The sequence below is a fragment of the Geotrypetes seraphini genome, chromosome 3, assembly GCF_902459505.1.
Source record: "Geotrypetes seraphini chromosome 3, aGeoSer1.1, whole genome shotgun sequence".
NCBI classification, from domain to species: domain Eukaryota; kingdom Metazoa; phylum Chordata; class Amphibia; order Gymnophiona; family Dermophiidae; genus Geotrypetes; species Geotrypetes seraphini.
The window spans coordinates 143,051,738-143,075,331 of NC_047086.1; the positions used below are offsets into that span (position 1 = coordinate 143,051,738).

Here is a 23,594-nt window from a genome sequence, read left to right on the forward strand (position 1 = left end):
GGGTGCCTGCAACGATCTCTCAGTGCGCTCCAGCACTTAATGGCCTTCCAAAATTGCGGCTCATGTTTCTTTTATGAGGCCAGCAAAGATCTCCCAGCACCAGATGCAGTAGGTGGCCGCGGGGGTGCCTGCAACAATCTCCCAGTGTGCTCCAGCACTTAATGGCCCTGAGAGCACTACTTTTTTACCTCAGAGAAACTGCAACCCTACCGCATACCAATCAGCTTTCCATCACCTACAACCCAACCAAACCGGATCAACCAGCCTTTAAATGAACCATCTCCATGTAGATTTCCCACTGCATCAAATTCTGCTACACTAAAGTACGTCAACTACATCCTGGAGGGATCGGTGCAAACAGATTACATGCTAAAGCTTCTTCAATGGCAAACTTCCGATCAATCCTGATACAGGATATCTGCAAAGCTGTAACCTGGTCCTCAGTTCACACTTTTACTAAGAATTACTGTTTGGACCACAGCACAAGACATTTGTTCTGAACAGTCTGTCCTAGGAAACCTGTTTGCTCCATGATTTATCATCACCACCCTGATACAGCTTGTAGCTAGGGAGTCGCCAATGAGTGTGCCTGCATCTCCCCTGCTTGTCTCCAGAGAAAGCAAATTTGCTTACCTGTAACAGGGGTTCTCTGTAGACAGCAGGGGAATGTAACCACACTTACCATCCCGCTATCCCCACTAGATAGTGAAAAAACTGAGCTGCTGAGGGGAGCCACTGAAGGCGGGAATCCCTGCACATGCCCAATAGGTCAAAAGCTTACTGTGTTGCTAGGGGAGAGCACCGACACATTGGATCAGTCTGAGGACTTCACTAATAAGTGTGGCTGCATTCCCCTCCTTATGGAGAACCCCTGTTAACAGGTAAGCAACTCCATTTTCACAGCAAGGTGGTTGGCTGGCGAGACATAAGACTCCCCTTCTCTCAACCAACCCTTCTAATGCTACTCTGGACCTGGTGTTATTTTTTCTGGCATATGAGAACTTTATTTCCCAGTATTATTGCAAGGTACTAAATGACCATAATGCAGTCTGCGCTAATGATTTCAACACCCACACTGAAACCATCAGAGCATTGGCTGGCACACTAACACCAGTGCTAATTGTCTTTAGCATGAGCATTAGGTTTTGAGCATTGGCCCATGGAAGAGGTAAATCCGTTGTTGAGTCAGAAACTGTTCTAAGTATTGAGATGACATCTGATATCAAAAGCACATCCGTTTGCAGTGAAGACCAGTGAGCAACGAGAGTGGATGAAAATGTTTGTGGTCCTTGTGAGGGTAATTTTTAAAGTACATGCATTCTTTCCACACTGTAGGGGTGGAATTTTTGGAACTGTGACATAATTTTGCATTTTCAAAAGTGTGCACACATTTTTAATTCCAAAAAGTGTCCACACAAATGTGTGGGTGCTTTTCCTGAGATAATTTGTTCAGTGAAAATATATGTGTCCTTTTACTTTGAAAATTATCTAGAAAGTCCTTGGAGTGAAAAGTGTGTGTATGCCTTTCACTATTGTAATTGGATAGGCAATTGCCCCTTGTGTACTATTAGTTTTACTTGGCTTATGGTATCATAAAGTTTCTGTTTGACATATTGGAGTCAAGCCAAAAACACGATGCTTATGCGTGTGTAGCACTGCAATGAGTTCTGTAGCCCTGCAGATGACTCTGCCTGGGATTGAATGTTGGTATTCATATGGGTTAATAAACCTTGTTAATCATTCTTTGATTAATTTTGGGATTTGATGGCTCTCTTTTTAAGCTTTGAAGACCATGTTGGTCTGGAAGAAGCAGGACCAACATCTGAGAGCTGATAGTCATGTTAAGTTATGCTTATACAGTAAATTGTCACACTGGCATTCAGTTACTCTTCTGTCACCAAATAGACACAGATGCTGTTTCATCTTGAACGAGGGACTCCTTGTGGAGCACAGTAAGAAGCCATAAACTAAAGTAATGAAGAGAAGAATAAAAACTGCTTCATAAAGAAAGTGATTATTTCAAAATTAAACAATTTTAACCAAGATTATACCACAAAAGAAATGTAAATAATCCAAAGCAGATTCCAAATGAAAAGCTTTAAGAGCATTGTTTGCAAACGGATTGAGGCAATTAGCATTTATTGCACCACCACCACATGGAAATATTTTATCATTACTAAATAACCACGTCTTGCTTGTTATTTCTAAAATTGCAGATTTAACAGTGAAAAATAGTTCTGGTGGACTATAAACAACTTTTATTTACGTTTCTATTGTATGATTGGCAGCTTTGTTAATCTTATTTAAAATAGTTTAATTTTGATATAACTCCTTATTTTTTAATGCAGGAAGCAAGAGGTGATATGTCACAAAGGGCTGTGCTTCAATGTGGCTCTTCCTTGCGATCAGGGATGTGTCTGCATCCAGTATGTGAAGCCCAGAGCACCATGACCCTTAAGGCACACGTGAGCTTGAATGCGCTTGCAGTGTAAATGTAACATTTGCATTCTTATTCTTGGAAGTCTTTTATTGTAGTGGTCAAGCGGCTGCCCGAGCACATGCAAATCAATGATCGTGTAATTTCGAAGAGAACAACGAGGAAGTTGGAAGGTCAGCAGGTAAGAGAGCCGAGTTAAAAACTGAGTGACTTTCAGCTCTTCCCAGACTTAGTCCTGCTCATCTGCTGCGCTATGGCAGCCCTATAAGCCACCAAAAAAAAAAATCCGGTGTTCAATGAAACCGGAGCAGTACCAGGCCAGCAAGTGCCAGGATAATTGACATCAAAACATATTTAAAAAATGACAAAGAAACTAAAATAATAAAATATACACAATGATAAAATTTACAATAAAAGAAAGCACTGGCTCTAAAATATGAAACATAGAGTCCTAAATGCTGTGTCAATATAGCCAATAGCTAGTCCCAGTATAGCTGTGGAGGGCGGAGTGTAAATCCAATTGTAGCAATTCTAATGGCAAACGTTGTAGCAGTATGATGGACTCCGATGGATGGACTCCGATGGATTCGTTTATTTGTAAATTTTATCATTGTGTACACTTTATTATTTTAGTTTCTTTGTCATTTTTTAATATATTTTGATGCCAATAAACCTGGGACTTGCTGGTACAGCTACTCCGCTGCTCCAGTTTCATTGAACATCGGATTTTGTTTAAGAACATAAGAATAATCTTACTGGCTCAGACCAGTGGTCCATCAAGCCCAGTAGCCCGTTCTCATGGTGGCCAATCCAGGTCACTAATATCTGGCCAAAACCCAAGGAGTAGCAATATTCCATGCTACTGATTCAGGGCAAGCAGTGGTTTCCTCCATGTCTTTCTCAATAATATACTATGAACTCTTCTTCCAGGAACTTGTCCAAACCTTTCCTAAAACCAGCTATGCTATCCGCTCTTACCACAACCTCTGGCAATGCGGTCCAGAGCTTAACTATTCTCTGAGTGAAAAAAAAATTTCCTCCTATTGGTTTTCAAAGTTTTTCCCTGTGAGTGTCCCCTAGTCTTCATCGAGTGTTTGTTTTTTTTCCCTTTTGTACAGTGGGGTTTTGAGGCTCTTGGCTTGATTTGGTTTCAGCCCTATAAGCCACAGCACAGTCTTGCACGCCCTGATCAGCTGCTCCCAGATTTCTGCACTAGAGAATGACATGGGGACAAATTTTTCCCCGTCCCCATGGGAACTCATTTTCCCATCTTGTCTCGATGACTTCTTTTCTTTTCCCTGCTGCATCCCTGCAAGCTGTGTCCTCATCTGCACAAGCCTCAAACACTTTAAAATCATAAGTGTTTGAGGCTTCTGCGGCTAAGGCAGAGCTTACAGAAATGGGACAGCGGAAAAAACTCACGGGGATGGGATGGGGAAATTGAGTTCTTGTGAGGACGGGAACAAATTTGTCTCCATGTCATTGTCTACTCTGCACCTCAGCTTTTGTTGTATTTACTTTTTCAGCATAAAGCAGGACTTTTGGTCACTGCCATTTTGGTGCCAGCATTACAGAGCTTTTGGCACTGGAATTTTCGATGTCTAAATGGTGATAATCTAAAAGTCCCCCCCTTCCCTCCCTTCGATACACTGACCTCCAGTCAGCCGAGGGTCCTTGAACAGAATGGAAATGGGGGCTGGGTACCTGCGAGGGAGGACGGAACAGGCTTTCTGAAGAACTATCCTTCTCACAGGTACCACTTGGGGCAGTGCCAGCATTTCATTTCTGTTCAAAGGCCATGCAGACATGGACTCTGCTTCTGAGTACCGGAGATCAGTGTGTTTGGGGTGGGGGGGGGCACTTTTGGATGTTCCCATTTGGATAGCCAAAATTCCAGCATCCAAATTATTGTGGCCAAGAGCACTTAGAGCTCACATACCATTTTCAGCTATCCCCCAGACAGACACTGAACTTTTATCTATTTGCTTCTCCATAGCATCCTACAACCCAAAAGTTGTGGATGCAGATCTTCAGAAGGCCAAAGAATATTTGCATAATAGTCTTGCTTAGTGCTGGTGAATTGTATCATTTCCAGATGATCTTGTAACATGGAGAAGATGACAAGTGACCTGCTCCCTTAGTTGTAGAGTTGGAGAGAGTTTTGATAAATCTGCTTAAAGAAACCTAAGCCATGCAATTAATGTAATCCGATTGTAATTCATCTGTGACTGAACCTCCAATCCTGGGCATTCACAATGCATATGAAACTAAACGAGTCCAAAACAAAACTCCTTTGGCTCGGCCTAAAATTAGACCATCTACCTTCCTCCATCCCATTGTCCTCCGGCCCCCCATTACAGCTCGAGTTCTCAAGCAAATTTCTGGGTGTCACCTTAGACTCTTCTCTATCCTTCAACGAACATCTCCAATCCCTGGTGAAGAAATGCTTCTTCAGCCTTCACATGCTAAGGAAAGTCAGACCCTATTTTCACCAAAAACACTTCGCAGTCCTAGTACAATCCATCATCCTCTCCAGATTGGATTATTGCAATTCTATCTACCTCAGCCTAACCAAGAAAAGCCTCCACAGACTTCAGCGGATTCAGAACGCCGCAGCTAAGCTTGTTTTCGCGAAAAGCAAATTTGATCACGTCTCACCACTCCTGTCTAAGCTCCATTGGCTCCCAGTAATCCCCAGGATCCACTTCAAATGTGCGTGTCTGGCCTACAAGATCCTACATGGCATCCTTCCTGCCGTTATCCCTCTATCCTGGAACTCCCCAACCCCTACTTCCTCCAGATCCTCCCAAATTTTTAAACTATCCTTCCCTTCCATAAAAGGTATTTCCCATGCAGGCAAACTTGGGTCATCCCTCCCCTTTAGAATCACTGAGATCTGGAATAACCTCACCTCCCCACTCCGAACCTCAAGCTCCCTCCAACTCTTCTGCAAACACCTAAAAACCTGGCTATTCTTAAAACTGTAACACTTCCCCCCTCTTAGGCCTCTCACCTTCCCCCTTTACATCTAACTCTTTAATCTCTCCACTGTAGTTCCTCTCTCATCCTTCTTCCTGTAAACCGTGCCGAGCTCCGCATTCGTGGAGATGGTGCGGTATATAAACCCAAGGTTTAGTTTAGTTTAGTTTAGATCCTCTTGCTGTAAACTGCTCTGAACTGTTAAGGTATAGCGGGTTATAAATAAATTTGAAAAAGGGTTCCTTGTTTCCTCTCAGATTATATTTCTTCTGGAGCATTTGGTGGCTGCCTGTAGGATTTGCTCGCTTGGTGTTTTAAGAATGTCTTGGTGCAGGGGTTCTTGACCTTTTTTTCATTCGTGCACCACTTTAACTGATCAATAAAATCTTCATATCCTCTTCCTAAACTGTGTATCTACTAATGATTACTGAGAAGTATGCGTGTCACTAATTGTTAGCTGCTAACATGTCCCTGAAATTACAGTAGTGCACGGCTATACTACTAAAGAAGTCACACTTAAAGCTATGATGCTACATAAATTGTAGGTAAGGTTGGTGAATAAAATGTCTGTTTTCAAATAAGCATGACAACAGCAATTCAATAATTTCAGCCATTAGGTCACAGTCTTTGTCACAAAGACATGATTGTGCAACCTGGAGAAAGGGGGATGCAAAGCAAGTTTGGTTGGTTTTGGGGTTTGTTTGTTTTTTAATGTAAGTTGTGTCGCTATTAGTGAGAGCTTTGTTGCTTTATCCTTGACCAAAGCTTAAAACTGGTTCAGTTTTCAACAACACAACATTCATATCACCACATGCATACAATCTTTGTTTCTGTTCTAGGCAAATTCTATTGAAAACTGTCCTAAAAACTGCCTGTACTCTGTCTAGAAAGTTTCATTAAATTGCTTCAGATTTCAAAACATTTTTATGCACATTGGGGTATGGCCACCACTGGTTAAGAGCTCCTGTCTTAGTAAGAAAAACTCAATATTGCTGAGGTGTAAGTTTCTAAGTTCTCTGTCTAGCTTCACATATGGTGCATAGGGTTTAAATTGTAATGTTTTCTATTCCTGAAAGTTTAATGTTCTCCATTTCAGGATTTTGGAATAGGCCTCTTATTCTCAGAAGCCTTTAGCTCAGCGGTCTCAAACTCAAACCCTTTGCAGGGCCACATTTTAGATTTGTAGATACTTGGAGGGCCGCTGAAAAAATAGTTAATGTCTTATTAAAGAAATGACAACTATGCATGAGGTAAAACTCATTATAGTTTATAAATCTTTCCTTAATTGCTTCTGTTAATTTCAGCTGTACACAGCTGAAAGCAGTGCAACATGCAGAAAGTGAAAAACTGCTTTCAGCTGTGTATAGCTGAAATTATCAGAAGCAATTAAGGAAAAATTTATAAACTATAAAGAGTTTTTCCTCATGCAAAATTGTGATTTAGGTTCTAATCTAAAGTGTTCTGCAAGATTTTGGTGTAGTCCTCTAGGCTTTTTTTGTAGAGGGGAGAATCAATATTTGACTTGTGCCTGGAAAACATGTGCCTTAAGTGTCCGGTGGTCTGCAACCGCCTTCAGCTCTCACCTTCTCCAGCACCAGACACAACCACCATCTTACATCAAGCAGTCACCACTAGGAGAAGTGCCGAATTTCGTGAGAGTTCATGAGATTACATACACACGCACAAGCTGCACTGCCTCCAATGGTTAACATAAGAACATAAGCATTGCCTCTGCCGGGTCAGACCATGGGTCCATCATGCCCAGCAGTCCGCTCCCTCGGCGGCCCCCCCAGGTCCATGACCTGTAAGTGATCTTTTACTTAAAACCTGTTTTTCTCTAACCATTAAATATCCTGTATAGTAACCCTCTAACTGTACCCTTCAATCCCCTTTTCCTTCAGGAAATCATCTAATCCCATTTTGAAACCGATAATTGTACTCTGACCTACCACCGCCTCTGGAAGCGCATTCCAGGTGTCCACCACCCTCTGAATGAAGAAGAACTTCCTAGCATTTGTTCTGAATCTGCCTCCTTTCAATTTTTGTGAATGCTCTCTTGTTTTTGTTGCCCCCGCTAGTCTGAAGAATCTGTCCCTCTCTATTTTCTCTATACCCTTCATGATCTTATAAGTTTCTATCATGTCCCCTCTAAGTCTCCGCTTTTCCAGGGAAAAGAGCCCCAGCTTCTCTAGTCTTTCAGCATATGAAAGGTTTTCCATGCCTGTTATCATCCTTGTCGCTCTTCTCTGGACCCTCTCGAGTATCGCCATATCCTTCTTAAGGTGCGCCCACACCTGGAGTACTGTGTCCAGTACTGGTCGCCGTACCTCAAGAAGGACATGGCAGTACTTGAGAGAGTCCAGAGAAGAGCAACTAAGCTAATAAAGGGTATGGAGGACCTCTCATATACTGACAGACTGAAAAAGCTGGGGCTTTTCTCCCTGGAAAAGCGGAGACTTAGAGGAGACATGAGAGAAACCTTCAAGATCATGAAGGGCATAGAAAAAGTAGACAGGGACAGATTTTTCAAATTATGGGGGACCACAAGTACAAGGGGGCACTCAGAGAAATTGAAAGGGGAAAGGTTTAGAACAAACGCCAGGAAGTTCTTTTTCACCCAAAGGGTGGTGGAAACATGGAACGCACTACCGGAGGATGTGATAAGCAGGAGCAGTACTGAACGCAGTACTCCAGATGCGGGCGCACCATCGCCTGATACAGTGGCAGGATAACCTCCTTCGTTACCTTACGTTCTGGAACATTGCCCGCCTCACTTCTGTAACTTCACACAAGTGCTTTCCTGCGTCTGTACGCGATTGTCCTCTCCACTTCACCTCACAATCGTGTACAGATGCAGGAAAGCGTTTGCGTGAGGTTACAGCAGTGAGGCAGGCAATGTTCCAGAACAATGGTAACATATTGAGGGCCTCAAAATAGTACCTGGCGGGCCATGAGTTTGAGACCACTGCTTTAGCTCATGTGGGTCTCATTCCTCTTAAACTGGTTATCTAGAATTGTGACCTTGTATTATAGTTTGTTGCTGTATCAAGGCTGGGCTTCCTTTTTCTGTGCCTTGGTTTCTGTGATGTGATAACCAGACGTGGTACATGACTGACTTGTCTCTGTGTTGTGAATTTTTCTTTTTCCAGGTACCGCTTCGGCCTAATTATGGATCCACGGTCTATCTCTTTTCCCACTTGCAGCAATACAGCCGGAAGAGTCCTCTAACAAAGCAAATGAGGTGTGGACCCCAAATGCATTCCAGGATATTAATGTCTCCTTGTAACCATATCTCACTTTTTTTGCTAAGAATTAATAGACTATGACTGTGTTGGTAATGAGCTGGAAGAACAGTGCGTTGGTACACACACATTTTGTTAGATTCTTTGCAGGCTGTGATCTTTACAGGACCAACAGGAGAACAGTTGCGCATAAGCATCTGAGATGGCTCTCAAAGATCCTGCAAAAGGTATCACTAGCTATAAAGAATCCAGTTTTCTCTAGGACCCCTTTGCCGATCACACCTGTTCACTGTATGTTTTTGCAAATGACTTTAATCATGAATGCAGTGCACATGCCGCATTCCCTGGGAAATAGCAGAACAGCAATGAGAAGTGGCTGATAGGTATGATGGGCACAGCAGAAAGAAACAGTGGGAATGGGACAATGGACTCTCCAAATAAAAGGTCGAAGAAGGATATGTGTAAAAAAGTTTATCATGTCTATTCACAATAATTTTCACAATAATTTTGACCCGACACAGCACTGTTTTGTACATCGCCTAGAATTTTGAATAGGCGATAAATCAAACTATTTAATAAACTTGGAAACTTGTTTTAGCATAAAATACGCCTACATCAGGGGTTATGTATACTGAACATAGACATGCAGAATGGAACGAAGCACGATGTATTCTGAGATCTGTGTTGTCATACTCTTATGATATATACTGTTTTTATTTCAGAATACATCGTGCTTCATTCCATTCTGTATATCCTTCTTCGACCTTTTATTTGGAAAGTCCGTTGTCCCTTTCCCACTGTTTCTTTCTACTGTGCCGTCATCGTGGGTTTGCTCCATTGTGAACTGTTTCTTTGTTTTGATAGGTATGATGAGCATAGCGACAAGGAGCAGAAAATATGACAGTGTATGTCCTTGAAAAAACTGTGTGAGGAAACTCTGCAATGAGAGGGCATAGGATGAAGTTAAGAGGTGATAGGCTCCGGAGTAACCTAAGGAAATATTTTTTTTACAGAAAGGGTGGTAGATGCATGGAACAATCTCCCAGAAGAGATGGTGGAGACAGAGACTGTCTTCAAAATGGGTACTAGAACCTCCCTAATTCTATATCATAGAAAGTCTTTGATCTTCTATTGTAACACCTTTACAAAAAATTTCTTTTAATAAATTTTCTTGTAGAACATCCCAAAATCCAAAAAAATAGTATATTTATATGCAAAGGAGATGAAATAAAGATGAAGGAGAGAAACATCAGAACTTAAATTGGATCGGGATCATGGGGCCTCCTATAGCACACAGCCATTTCAGTACCCACTTCACCGGTCTCAAATTTTGTTTGTTTGTTTTTTTAATTTTGGGATGTTCTACAAGAAAATTTATTAAAAGAAATATTTTGTAAAGGTGTTAGAAAGTCTTTGATCTTCTATTGTATGACATAGCATAAGGGAGGTTTTAGTACCCATTTTGAAGAAAATATAACATTGCTACCTCATTCTCTGTGATGATCATACTATCTGTAGTACCTAATTATTTTGGAATATGAAATCCTAAGCATGATAGATAACTTACCCATTTATTTAATCCGAATAGAGGCTGAATGCGTTGCTACCTGTGGCTCCTGCTTTTATTACAAATTTTTATTTTTTTAAGTTATGCAGTTTTACCTTAACAATTCAAGCACAACGCTTGTACAGAAATAGAACTAGATTTCCAAAATGAAATAATGTAACAATTTTTAAGGAAATAAAATAAATAAATAAAACCTCAAAACCCACTATAGTCCACAAAATTTAAAGAGTTTCCCAGAAGTATCTAAGGAAGAAAAAGCTCTTGAAGGAAATTTTTGCACTAAACCACTTCCTAAATAAGCCCTTAACCACTGTCCACACCACAGATCTCACTCATGTCCCAAACAGTTACTGCCTCTTTTACAAAGCCGCACGGCAACAGCCCCGAAGCCCTTTAATGGGCTTTGGGGCCGTTAGCGCAGAGCAGCCGCTAATGCGGCTTTGTAAAAGAGGCCCTTAATCTAGTAGCCAATAATTCTGTCAGCTGTGAGGGAACAAAAAATAAATTATCTCTGAAAATTTAATTTAACCATACATAGAAACATGATGGTGTCAAAGGCTCATCCCACGTGCCTGTTCCAAGCTTTCTTGAATTTAGACACAGTCTTTGTTTCCACCATCTCTATGGGAGACTGTTTCACACATCTACCACCCTTTCTGTAAGAAAGTATTTCCTTTATTACTCCTAAGCCTATCACCTCTTAACTTCATCCTATGTCCTCTCATTCCAAAGTTTCCTTTAAAATGAAAGAGACGTGCCTCAAGCGCATTTATGCCACATAGGTATTTAAATGTCTCTATGATATCTCCCCGTTCCCGCCTTTCCTCCAGCATATATATATTAAGATGAGCACGAGTTTGTGCCATTTCAAATTCCAGTCCTGCCAACCTCTTGAAGCAGCCAGGAGGCCAAAACGCTTGGCCATCATTGGATGGAAGGGCTGCGTTCAGGATTGCCCACGTTTGCACTACAAGATAAGTGGCATTTAATACACTGTACATGCATTAATTAATACTACATAATGAAAATGAACAGTGATCAATATTATAAAATTAGACTTTAAAATAAACAGTAATTATTAGAGATGTGTAAGTTTTTTTTGCCTATGAAGTAATTACCGTTTCTAGTTGTGAGGAGGGTTTGCTCCACAATGGGGTTCTGAGGCATTTTCCTCCAAGTCCTTTAATGTTTAACAATTTTTATTGATGACTTCAAATCAGAACAACAAGAAAAAGCATAACTGAACCATGTTTGTCATCTTTTGTACAAAGAACCCAAATTACCCCCCCCCCATCCTCAATATTTAACATGAAATCTCTCTGTTCATTGCTACATACAAAAAAGGATGGTTACATGACAGCATGCCAGCCTCCCAGAATAGTTTCCAATACAAAGAATTATGCATTATAGGAAAGAACAGAGTGCAAGAGATTAATACAGAGGAAACATCTGCTCCCCCCCCCCTTCCCTCCAAGTCCTTTACTCTGTTCTCATCAAAAGAAGATGAACAAAATAGTAGATTTGTTATCTTTAAGTCTGTCCCCATATACCTTATGACGAAGAACACCAACCATTTTAGCAGCCTTCCTCTGGACCGACTCCATCCTGTTTATATCTTTTTTTTTGAAGGTGCGGTCTCCAGAATTGAACACAAAATTCTAAATGAGGTCTCACCAGAGTATTATACAGGGGCATCAGTACCTCCTTTTTCCTACTTGGCTATACCTCTCCCTGTGCACCCTAGCATCCTTCTTGTTTTTTCCGTTGCCTTTTCAACCTATTTGGCCACCTTACGATATTCACACACAAGTCCTGCTCCTCTTTCATGCATATATTATTTATCAGTGAAAACTCCACTGAATCAAGCCCAACAACAGAGCACAGAGAATCAGGAAGGAAAGATTAGGTTCTTACCTCAAATAATCTTCTTTCTGGTAGAAAGTATCCAGGTACATCAGCTTTGACCAGTGGGTTATTTTCCTCTCTAACTGCGAGTTGTGTAGAACAGTGATTCCCAACCCTGTCCTGGAGGAACACCAGGCCAATCGGGTTTTCAGGCTAGCCCTAATGAATATGCATGAGAGAGATTTGCATATGATGGAAGTGAAAGGCATGCAAATTTGCTTCATGCATATTCATTAGGGCTAGCCTGAAAACCCAATTGGCCTGGTGTTCCTCCAGGACAGGGTTGGGAACCACTGGTGTAGAAGACATCTACCTTTTTCGGCTCTGCCTCCTTCCTCTGGGCTGTACTATAGCTTCTCAGTCAGTCTCAAAGAGATTGTAAACCACTATAAGAGGAAAAATAAGGAGGAGGGGTACAGGGAACCTCCCCGATAAATCACTTCTGTTCTTCTCTGCAACAATGTTAAACAATGTCAAGAAAAAAAAAACCCAGTATGGAAACGAGGTGGAATGAACAAGCCACCTACCTGAGTTCAACCAGCACTAACACCTGTGGGGCTGTCATGCTCTCACTTGCCTCTAAACTAGAGAGGTCTCTTTTCGGATGTCTCTTTGGAACCTGAGTGCCCTCGAACCCTTCCGTAAACTCGGATGTCTCTTTGGAACCTGAGTGCCCTCGAACCCTTCCGTAAACATCTGAAAACCTGGCTTTTCTCAAAAACCTAACACTCCCTCCTCTTCTGACATCCCAGCCCTCTAACATTCTCCCCTCTCCGATCTTCACCCATTCCTCCCTTGGAGTTCCTTTCTCATTACAATTCTTGTAAACCGTGCCGAGCTCCACAAATGTGGAGATGGCGCGGTATATAAACCCAAGATTTAGTTTAGTTTAGTTTAGTTTAGTTGGATAGGCAAAGATCCCAGCCTTTGAAAATCCATACCTGTCTGAGCCAGTAAGCAGGCGAAATCGATATCTGACAGGATGGGCCATCAAGATTATCAAGGTAAGAACCAAATCTTTCCTTCTGGTGCAAAAAAGTACATCAGTCTTGACCAGTGTGAATTATAGTCTCCAAATTTTGCATTTTATATTCACCAACATTTGCATTGTTCATTTATATTGTAAATACATATCTCTCTATAGAGCTTCAGCCCCAAGGGTTCAACTCCTTTGAAATCCTGAAGTGTTTTACTTTGCATAAAGAGGAAAGACCTAGAAATTGAAGATCTTTTACCCCTTCTTATCAGAATTCTTTTCTTATATTGGACGAGGTATGAGTGTTCAGGAGCTCTGGTCTCAAATGTGAACCTGTCTCCATGAGTATGATGGTGAATTTGTAGCAAGATCAGAATGAGACCTAACCTGAATCATTAGTGCATTAGGCAGGCTCTTAGTTCAGCCTCTCATAACGCTCTCTAAGGTCCATCCTTTTATCTGGTGGAGTTGAAGACAGGGAAGAGGAGGATGCAGAGGTGAGGATGGAAGATCACTGGGGAAATTTGCCAAGGTATTATAAAAGTACAGACCTCTTGGAACTGGATCAGATAATATAAAGTTAGGGTTAGTGGTAGGAAGGGGAATAGTGACAGGGGATTTGGGATAATGGTGATTAAAAAGGGATGTTGATGTTCTGATTAAATATTATGTTCTGAAGATTACAACACACTAATGTGTGTTGTATGCTTCTATATAAACTTAAAAAAAAAAAAAAGATTGCTGGACGGTCCCGGTGTTTTGGCATTGGTGGAACCAGTTGCATCAGTTGGCCATCTGGGATGCGCAAGATGCTGGTGGGGCTAGGAAGCGAAAGATGTTGTTCTTGAATATCTGGGAGCTCTATCTGCAAGCCTTGCATCCAGAGGGCCGCAGTGCGGTCTTAAGATGGGTGTCCTAATCTGGACACTCGGATAGTCGGGCTGGGAGAGCAATGCCGAGTACTGGTGGGGCGGGGTGTAGAGTACTATGGGGGGAGGGGTGGGGATATTGAAAGGTTCTGGCACATAGTCATGGATAGGATACATGGGCTTAGATGGGGGTAGGGGTGGTGCGGCATCTTTTGGGCTCATAAGAGTCCAGGGCCTCGGAGTACCTTTCCGTCCTCATTTAATCTCGCTTACCTTATGTAGAGTAGGATGGGGGGCGGACTTTGGTTGCTGTTACTCTTCTTTTGTCCAGGCTTGTTATATTATTGTATATGATGCATCATTGTTTGTACTGTGCACCTTTGGGGTGCCCTGGCATTGTATTTGCTGTTGTTTGCATCAATAAAAATTGTTTGAACCTAAAAAAAAGATTTCACATAAGAGTATACATCATTGTGATGTCTGGGGCCTACCAAAGCCTTTCATCAGTTTTCCTTAAGTAGGTCCATCGGAACAGAAAATGCATTCATTGTCTGGTTCTACAACAGCTGCTAATTGCTCTCCTGTTTTTTTTTCTCCTTATCTTCTCAGAATCCCCTGTACAGTTATCCACCCGGCTGTGGTGCAGCTCGGTCTACAGTACTCAGAAGGCATTATCACTGGTTCTAACTCTCGCTGCATTGCCCTCCTGCGTGCCCTCAAACAGGTATGTGCACACTAGCAGTCTCTGAGAGCCAACTCTCTCCACTCGACAGCCGTTTTCCATCATCATTAAACCAAACTCCTTGCACATTGCGAGGATATATGAGAGGGTGTGGGCTAAGCAGAAGATGAAAGCAGTCAAGTATGTAAGGAAACAATTGGGAAAAGGGATTGGGACTTGTATAACGCCTATTTGTAGTTTTACAATCACACTCAAAGCGGTTTACATGCATTTTCTCTATCTGTCCCGGTGGATTCACAATCTATCTAATTTACCTGGGGCAGTGGAAGATTAAGTGACTTGCCCAGGGTCACAGGGAGCAGTGTAGGGTTTGAACCCACAACATTAGGGTACTAAGGCTATAGCACTACACAACACTCTCCTATTTTACATTGATGGCAAAAAGAGTAATGCCAGAGGTAATTTATTTCAGAGTGATTTTATTAGCAGAAGCAATAATGGGCTGTAGGAATGTCTGAGGATAATCTGCAGGGGGCATAGAAGGAAGAAGTTCATTGAGGTTTGTTTGGGGTTTTTTCCCAGTCTTCAGGCAGGTACTGGAGGGTAAATATGGACGCCACTGCTGCTGAACTCACTTTTTTCCTTTTAATCTTAACATTTCTTTTTGCTACATTTATGGACTGAACTTTCCATCTCTGCAGTGCCAGAGTTGTGATCTGGGCAGTGGGCATTGTAGTCTAATAACACTCTGGGTTTTCTTGTACAATCCCACTTTATTCTAGGACCAGTGGGTTATTTAAGTCTACCCGCCAGGACTTTGTAGGAAGCCTCAAACTTCTTAAACCTCTCCCCCTCATACCTCATCACTGTGCTAGTGCCTCAGTTCCTCAGTCTTTCTTCCTACAAGCCAGGCTGTAGGAGCTTGTCTTTCCTGCTCGTGTTTTATTTTGTGTAATTTCAGTCTTTGTGTTTGCGGTTTTCGCCCTCATGCTTCAGAGGTTCCCTGCAGGGACATCTCCAACTGCAGGAGATTGCAGACCTTTTGGAAAAGTCTGTTTCTGGAGGGTTCCCTGCTTGTCAGTAAGCCCTCTGGACAGCCTGCACATCAGATCGGGGCTCAGGGACTGTTCCCTTGGGAGCTAGCTCACCCCAGGTTCGTACGCTAGTGAGTCAAGTGTAGGCTGCACGGTTCTCTGGAGGCGTGCCTGGGATCGGAGCCAGATTGCATTCCTATGTCAGGCATGTTGCGCAGCGTGTCCAAAGGTGGCAGAGGTGACTAGCCATGGAAGTCATACCAGTGGGGAAGTCAGAAAATTCAAAGTTCAACTTTCCAGGAAGTGAGCTGTTCAACTCTGCTGCAGTGTTTTCCTGTCAACACATATTTCTGTGAGTACAAGCTAATAGCTTGAATCAGAGATTTTGGGGAGTCTTTAAAAAGGGTTTTTTAGATGCTCTATGCCCCCCACCCCTAAAATCCTAATATTGCTGTTTTTGAGGATTCTCTATGGTTTTCCCAGGCTATTTTTAGTTAAAACAGGCCCTTGGTGACCATCTTGGATTTTTCCAGATTTGATTTTAAAGTTATTTTTTTTGCTTGCCAGCTTCATTTTTGAAAGAAAACCACATAGATGACCTCCCCAGAGCAGGATGTCATGGATTCATGCCTCATGGATGGCTATAGGATGCACAGCCATATTCCATGAGTGATGCAGCCCACGAGGGGTGAAAGGCTTGCCTGGATTTGGTGTATTTGACCTCCATAGAGGGTCTTCTAGTGTCTTCTGTCCTGAGTCCCATGAAAATGGCGACAGGGGGCCCTGGGGAGTGCACAGGTGACACTATGGCGAAACGCAAGCATGTCTAAATCCTCCAAACAGTCCCCAATTGGAGTGCAGGGGGTCGGCTCCTGCCGCAGAGGATAGGTTTTCCCTGGATTTTGTTGATAATGCTTTGTCAGGCATAATTGGTGGGGGGGATAGTCTCTGCCTATCTCCCTTCCACCCACCTCCATGCCTGGCACAGGGACCCCTATGACTGGTCCAGGGTCTTTTCTCTTGTGTCCACGCACTTATTGTGGATTTGATCTCTGAATCTCTACAGGTATTAAAGCTGCAGTCTGAGCTGCCTGTCACTGCAGAATGTTCCCTTATGAGTGCCCAGAGGCCACAATCTGCCTCTTTTTCTGATCATCCTGACCTCGTTTGGATTTTTACAGACATCGAAGAGACTCCTGACGGTCCCTTGTGCTGTGCTCACACCATAGTGCGGCTTTATTCACTAGCGGATGCCTTTAACAAGCGCTCTGCTTCCCCAAAGGTGGATTCCTCAGTGGCGCAGGTCACCAAGGGCACTTCTCTCCCCAGTGTGGATTTTGTCCTTAAGCATCTGTTTGATTTGGTGGTCGCTGTTTGTGAATAGATCCCGCCTTTCCAGGGGTTCGGGGCATCCTAATTTTTGTCCTTACAGATGCTCTCATCCATACTCAGGCTCTTCCACTGGACAACAGTCTTCTTTGCTTGCCAGACCGCACTTTGGTGGATCTCAATGTTGGCCATTCATGGGGAGTCGTCCAACGGTTTCTGCAAAAGAAACAGTTCTGATGCCAGGCCAATGTAATGTAATGTATATTATTTATATATATAAAGTCTCCTCCCCTGCGCATTGGGGGGGGGGGGGGCAGTTGTTGGCCTTTCTGGTGGAATGGCAGGCCATTACCTCCAACCACTGGATCCTGGAAATTCTCAAGAATGGCTACAAACTGGAGTTTCTATGTCCTCTGACAGAGTATTTTCTGGATTCATCTGCAGGTCACCCCGAGAAGGTGGTTTGGGTGCAGTCCACAGACTTCTGGATTTTGCAGCCATAGAACCCGTACCAGAGTGAGACTTGGGCTCTGAGAGATATTCAACATACTTCATCATTCCAAAGAAAGGATCTGATGATTGGAGACTGATTCTGGACCTCAAGGTGGTCAATGCGGTTTTGAAAGTGCCTCACATCTGCATGAAGACAGTGTATCAATGTTAGCATCGGTGGTGCCAGAGGAGTTTCTAGCCTCCCTGGATCTAACGGAGGTGTATATCCACATTCCCATTTTCCCAGACCACCGGAAGTATTTGTGGTTCCACATCTTGGGGCATCATTTCCAGCTTGCGATGATGCCCTTTAGATTGGCAAGTACATCCAGGACCTTCACCAAAGTGATGGTGGTGGTGGTGGCAGCCTATCTTCACACCCTGGGTGTTCTGGTTCATCCATATCTGGATGACTAGTTGATCAGAGCTGTCTCGCTGTCTGTGGGGCTTCAGGCTGTTCATCAGGTGTTACAGCTGCTGTAGCGCTTGGGCTGGGTGATCAACTTCAGGAAGCGTCACCTCAAGCCGAAACAGGATTTGGAATAACTGGGAGTTCAATTTCACATGGGACAGAACAAAAGTGTTCCTGCCTGTTAGGAGAAGCTTCAACAGGTTGTCAGGGACCTTCTGGCCACTCCAGTCCCGACGGCATGGCAGTACCTCCAGGTTCTGGGGCAATGATCAATTCTTCAGTCACCATCGCAAGGATGGTGATGCAGGCCTGGACGCTATGGTTAAGCCCTGGCCACGGGAAGGTCTCCTCTCTTTCTTCCATGGCCCATGATAGGGCGTCTGTTGAGGTGGATAGCAGCCCACGGAGGTCCGGTGCTCCTGGTTACACCCGACTGGCCAAGGCAGCCGTGGTATGCTGACTTGGTTTGACTCCAGCAGTATTGGGGGCTCTAGCTACTTTGTCATTCTCACCTACTCACGCAGAGTCCGATTATGCTGCAGGATCCAGACCACTTTGGTCTTACGGCATGGCTCTTGTGTGCGCGGCTTTAACTAGCTAGGGCTATTCTTCAGCTGCGAATGCCACGTTTGCTTCACAGCGAAAAGAAGTCCACAGTGGCAGCCTAGTCAAAGGCTTGGCTTGCGGTGTGGGCTCATTTGACCAGAAGTGTTTCGTCCTCTTGGACAGAGTCATCGACTGTTTCTCTGGATGAGATTTGCAGAGCTGCTGCTGCCTAGTCCCCTTTGCATACATTCACCAAGTTTTACAGGATCAATGTGGCATGACAGCCAAGCAGGATGCTGCTTTTGGTTCCTCTGTTTTGGCAGCAGGCTCATCAGACCCACCCTGGTTTTTTGGGGACTGCTCTGTTACGTCCCACTGGTCCCTGAATAAAGTGAGATTGTACAAGAATGAAAGATTATGTTCTTACCTTTGCTAATCTTCTTTCTTGTAAATCCACACTTTATTCCAGGAACCCACCCTATATCTTGCTGATTTTCCGATTGTATGCCTTTACAAGTAGTGGTAAGCTGGATTTCTCTTTTCTGACCAGCCTTTATAAGAGTGCCATCTGAATGGGTTTAGCACTTAGTTGGGGGGGGGGGGGTCCTTGTTTCAGGCGCCCTTTTCTGACTGTGCAGGCTGTGCCTCCCTACAGCCTGTTTTATTGTTCAAATTTCTAATGTTCCATAACCTAATGTTTTTCATTGTTGCTGTTTTGCATATGAGCAGAATTGATTTACTTGCTGGAGAGTTTCCCCGTTCCCCTCTCTCTTGTTTTTGTCCTCTACAGATGTTCCTGGCTGCTTTAAGACTGACTGAGGAACTGAGGCACTAGCACAGTAATGAGATATGAGGGGGAGGGTTTTAAGTCTCTGAAGTTTGAGGCTTCCTACAAAGTCCTGGCAGATAGGTGGAAATAAAGTGTGGATTTATAAGAAAGAAGATAGCAAAGGTAAGAATCTAATCTTTCGTTCATTGTGTCTCTGGGTTGATCTTTGTATTGTAAAAAAAAGTACAGAAAGCCTCAAGAAAACAAGCTACAACCAGAAATGGATCAAAACATGATCCATATGTCAACTAATTTTTTTCTTTGCTTTCACTGCCTCTTATGTCCTCCACTCTTTCACGTTCTTCACATTTTCTCACCTCACCTTTTTTTTCTCTCATTTTTCCTGCTGTCTCCAAATGAAATATCTTTTTTAATTCTCTTTTCTTTACTGGCTCAGGTTATCCAAGACTATTCCACTCCTCCAAATGAGGAACTCTCCCGAGACCTGGTCAACAAGCTGGACCCATACATCAGGTGAGGGTGAATCTTTGTTCTGGGATGGTGCAGTGCATGGTACGGACAGGAATGGAACTGTGACCTTGGTTAGGACAACACACCAGTACATTTTTCCTATTGTTCCATTTCTTTACCTCCTGTATAGCTTTCTGAATCAGTGCCGCCTGCTTTCTGTCAGCATGAGCAATGCCATCAAGTACTTGAAGAAGGAAATTTCCAACATACCCAGCAATATGAAAGAAGAAGAGGTGAGAGAGATCCTCTGATTTTGAGGGCAAGGGGAGTGTGCCTCTTATTTATGTAAATATGAGTCTACATATCTCTGTTCCCATTCTTTGTGCCTTGGTGATCTCCAAAGCCTCTGTGACATCAAAGTGTGCTACCATGGTTGATCACTTTTGTTATGGGTAAGAGCTTGGAGATAAGTATTAAAAGCTGGCTCAGGTGCTAAATGCTATGTACTTCTATGTGGAAGGTCCTGGTTTGATTCCCACATTAGTTATTCCACTCCCTGGGTTGACTAGGATTGGGAATGCTTACAATCCCCATATGGTAAAGATTATGATTATTGCTTATGTGTAACACCTAGTATACGGTAGTGCTGCCCAATTCTCGATTCAAATCAATTCACCAATTCACTTCAGGTGAATTGATTCGTTTTTGCAAAAAATCGAACTTACTGATTCGTTAGCCCCCTTGCTAGAGACCCATTTGGGCTTTCCCTCTGCCACCAGAGTCCTTCTATCTAATGTAACTTCTGGTTTTGTGAAGGATGGGAGAGATGGACTTGGGGGAGGAAGAGATGAACTTGGGGGAGCTCGTGGAGAAGGGAGACTGACTTGGGAAGAGGGAGAGATGGACTTGGGGGAGTTGGTGGACTGGAGAGGGAGGGATGGGGAGAAGATGGATGGGAGGGATGAACTTAGGGGAGGGGGGAGATGGACTTGGGGGAGATCATGGAGAGGGGAGATGGACTTGGGGGAGGGAGAGATGAATTTGGGGAAAATCATGGAAAGGGGAGAAGGGGAGAGAAACCGACAGAGTGTTTTGCAGGGCAGTTTCGGGACCAAGAAACGGATCTTGTTCGTTTCAGGGAGGTATAGAAGAAATAATGGATCTAAAAACAGGAGCAGCAGAGAGATGGGATTTAGGGAGAGAAGTTGGACACAAGGGATGGTGTAGAGAGGGGATAGAGATACTGAATAGGAGTGTAGTTAGAAAGAGAAAGGGAGAGCTGGTGGGGAAGGAGGGAGAGATGCTGAATGAAAGGATAGTTGAGAAAAAGAAAGATGGTGGATTTGGGGATGGTAGGGTCCATCGCTGCAGCTACGGGAATAGAGATGAAAAAAAGGAAAGATGCCAGACCTCCGGGGGAGGGAAGGGAAATGGAAGGGGAGGACTGAAATGGAAGATGTATGGTTACCACGGCAAAAGAAGAAAACGACAAATGGGCAAGAGACCCTGGCAAGCAAGTTATCGGAAGACATTTGTTGCAGAGCTTGGGACCAACATGATTTGAATAATGACCAGACAACAAAAGGTAGAAAAAATAATTTTATTTTCTGTTTTGTAATTGCAATGTGTCAGATTTGAAATTTGTATCCTGCCAGAGCTGGTATTAGACCACAAACATGAGCTAGGATATAACAGAGAGAGGAAAAGTCTTTTGTTTGTTTATTTTGTTTACAGCACAGAGAGGGCAAAGAGGGGGGTGAAGAGGCTATAAAATAAATCCACTAGGATGTTTGGAAAAAACACCCAATTGAGCAGGAAAATCAAATCGAAAAATCAATTCAGTAGGCTGAATCGAAATATTTTTTCCTGAATCGGGCAACACTAGTATATGAATTCAGTTCCCATGAGTGCAGAGTTCCAAAAGGAGGCCTGGAATATTTCTCCCAGAAGAGGACTATCACTGTAGTGAACAGACTAAATATGCTGGGGGGAAGGAGTTTGGATTTTTAAAAAATATATTTTAATTACTTACCTTTCCAAGCTCATGTTCGAGTTGAGATATAATTCTCATACTGTAGATAGATTGCAAGCCTTCTGGGAAGGACTTAAGACTGTACCCAAAACAGTGGAGAACAGAGTGACTTCCCTAGGATCACAAGGAGTGTCTTTAGTAAAAATGAGATTTGAGCCCTAACTCTAGTTTACAGACTTCTCCACTATTCACTAGTTCTCTCCCTAGGTAGTTGGGATTGAAGCTCACAGGGCCAGTCCTGGCTCTGGTTCCAACTGAGCTGGAGGTACAAAGAAGCAGGAGGAAACTGCCAGGTCAATAAAAGAAAAAGAGCAACGAGGACTGGAAGTCTGAGGATTTGATATGAACACTTTTAAGGATGTGACCTATAGAGAATAATCTAGTGTTGCTATCCAACAATGTGAGGACCCCAGTAAGAAACTACACAACTGAACTGAGGATTCTTGGAGGCTTCAGGTGTTTCTAGCATGTTTCTCCACTGATGTCTGTTTTCCTCAGAACCTGAAATCCTTCACTTCTGCATTAAATATTTCTTCAGTTTGAAATAGCAGGACCAAGTGTTTCTAAGCAGGCATTAAGTGCAAAACCAAATTCCTGTCATTCAGTGTTGTTCAGCTGATCCTAACATCACAGGCCCTAGTATCCTGCACTTCCATGCCTGCACAAATAGAGCGTATGGTACCATTAATTATGAGAATATTGACCCATGAAAGTGAAATAAAAAGTATTAAAAACGTTTTATTTTTAATTTAAAAACAACAAGGCAACTTTCAAAACTGGCCCAATTCCCCCCAACCCCCTCATCTCTACCCCTTTATAGAAATATACACAAATTATATACTGCATACAAAAGTATTTCCTTCCCACTAATACCACATGAACTTACTGCGCCTAAAAATGGAATACTCTCCCCTAGCCACATGCTCAACTTTTGAAAGGTGACCAGCAACAGTTATATAACCCCAGGGTGTCAAGCCTTAAGGTTGTTAACCTGTTAGGAAAATACAACCCCCACAGTCTTTTAAACAATACTGTATACTGAAGTCTGGTACTTGTTCTCTATTCCAACAGCTAGCCAATGCAAGTTGCATCAAAGTCAAGATTACCTTTAAAAATCTCTTCTGATCCATGTCCACTGATGCTGATCCACATCCATTGATTCAGGAAAAATGTGCAATAAAAAATTCTTCATAGAAATAGAAATCCCCAAGATATCAGACATTTTTGTACAATCCCCCTCACCAAGCATTTGAACCACTGGACAGTCTCACCAAATATGTTTGATAATATATGCCAGACATGCCACACTTCCTTCAACACATTACATTTTGCCAAACCTTAAAGGAGTAAGGGACCAAGATGGAGCATCTTTGCCCCTTCTCCGGAAGGCTTGCAGACAGTACTCCCAGATGAAACCTATCATAGATTTGTGCTAATTGCTGTGATGATTCCTCACTTAATTTACTTACCCACCCAATCATACAAGCTGGTTTAGAAGGCCTAGTCCTTTTCAGTGTCCTCTATAATTTAGATAAGAGTTTAACTTGGCTTAGGGGAGACAACTCTAGCTTCGGCCCACAAAGAAGCCACACTCCTGGTAGAATGCGTATTGACGGAAACAGGGAACTGTTTTTGAAAGAATATAGGCTGATCAAATGGCCCTATGGATCCATCTGGAAATCTTGGCCTTGGAAGAGGGAGTGCCCCGCTTAACAGAAGGAGTCAGCACAAACAGATGGTCAGAGAAATGAAATTCGTTAGTGACCTCCAAGTAGCGAAGAAGCACTCGGCATACATCAAGTTTCTTCAAAAGGCAATCTTGTGTCTTGGAACTAGTAGCCTGAAAAGTAGA

At 43.0% G+C, this 23,594-nt stretch overlaps 1 protein-coding gene across 2 annotated transcripts in view; it reads left to right on the top strand.

The window, feature by feature from the left end:
- The window catches only part of EIF2B4 (eukaryotic translation initiation factor 2B subunit delta), a 126,299-nt gene that overhangs the window by 66,513 nt on the left and 36,192 nt on the right, over positions 1–23,594 (top strand). For both annotated transcript variants that reach the window (XM_033937247.1, XM_033937248.1), the window contains exons 5-9: positions 2,536–2,618; positions 8,566–8,657; positions 14,585–14,699; positions 19,697–19,773; positions 19,901–20,003. In XM_033937247.1, coding sequence (XP_033793138.1) covers positions 2,536–2,618; positions 8,566–8,657; positions 14,585–14,699; positions 19,697–19,773; positions 19,901–20,003 — 470 coding nt within the window. The remainder of the gene's footprint in view (positions 1–2,535; positions 2,619–8,565; positions 8,658–14,584; positions 14,700–19,696; positions 19,774–19,900; positions 20,004–23,594) is intronic.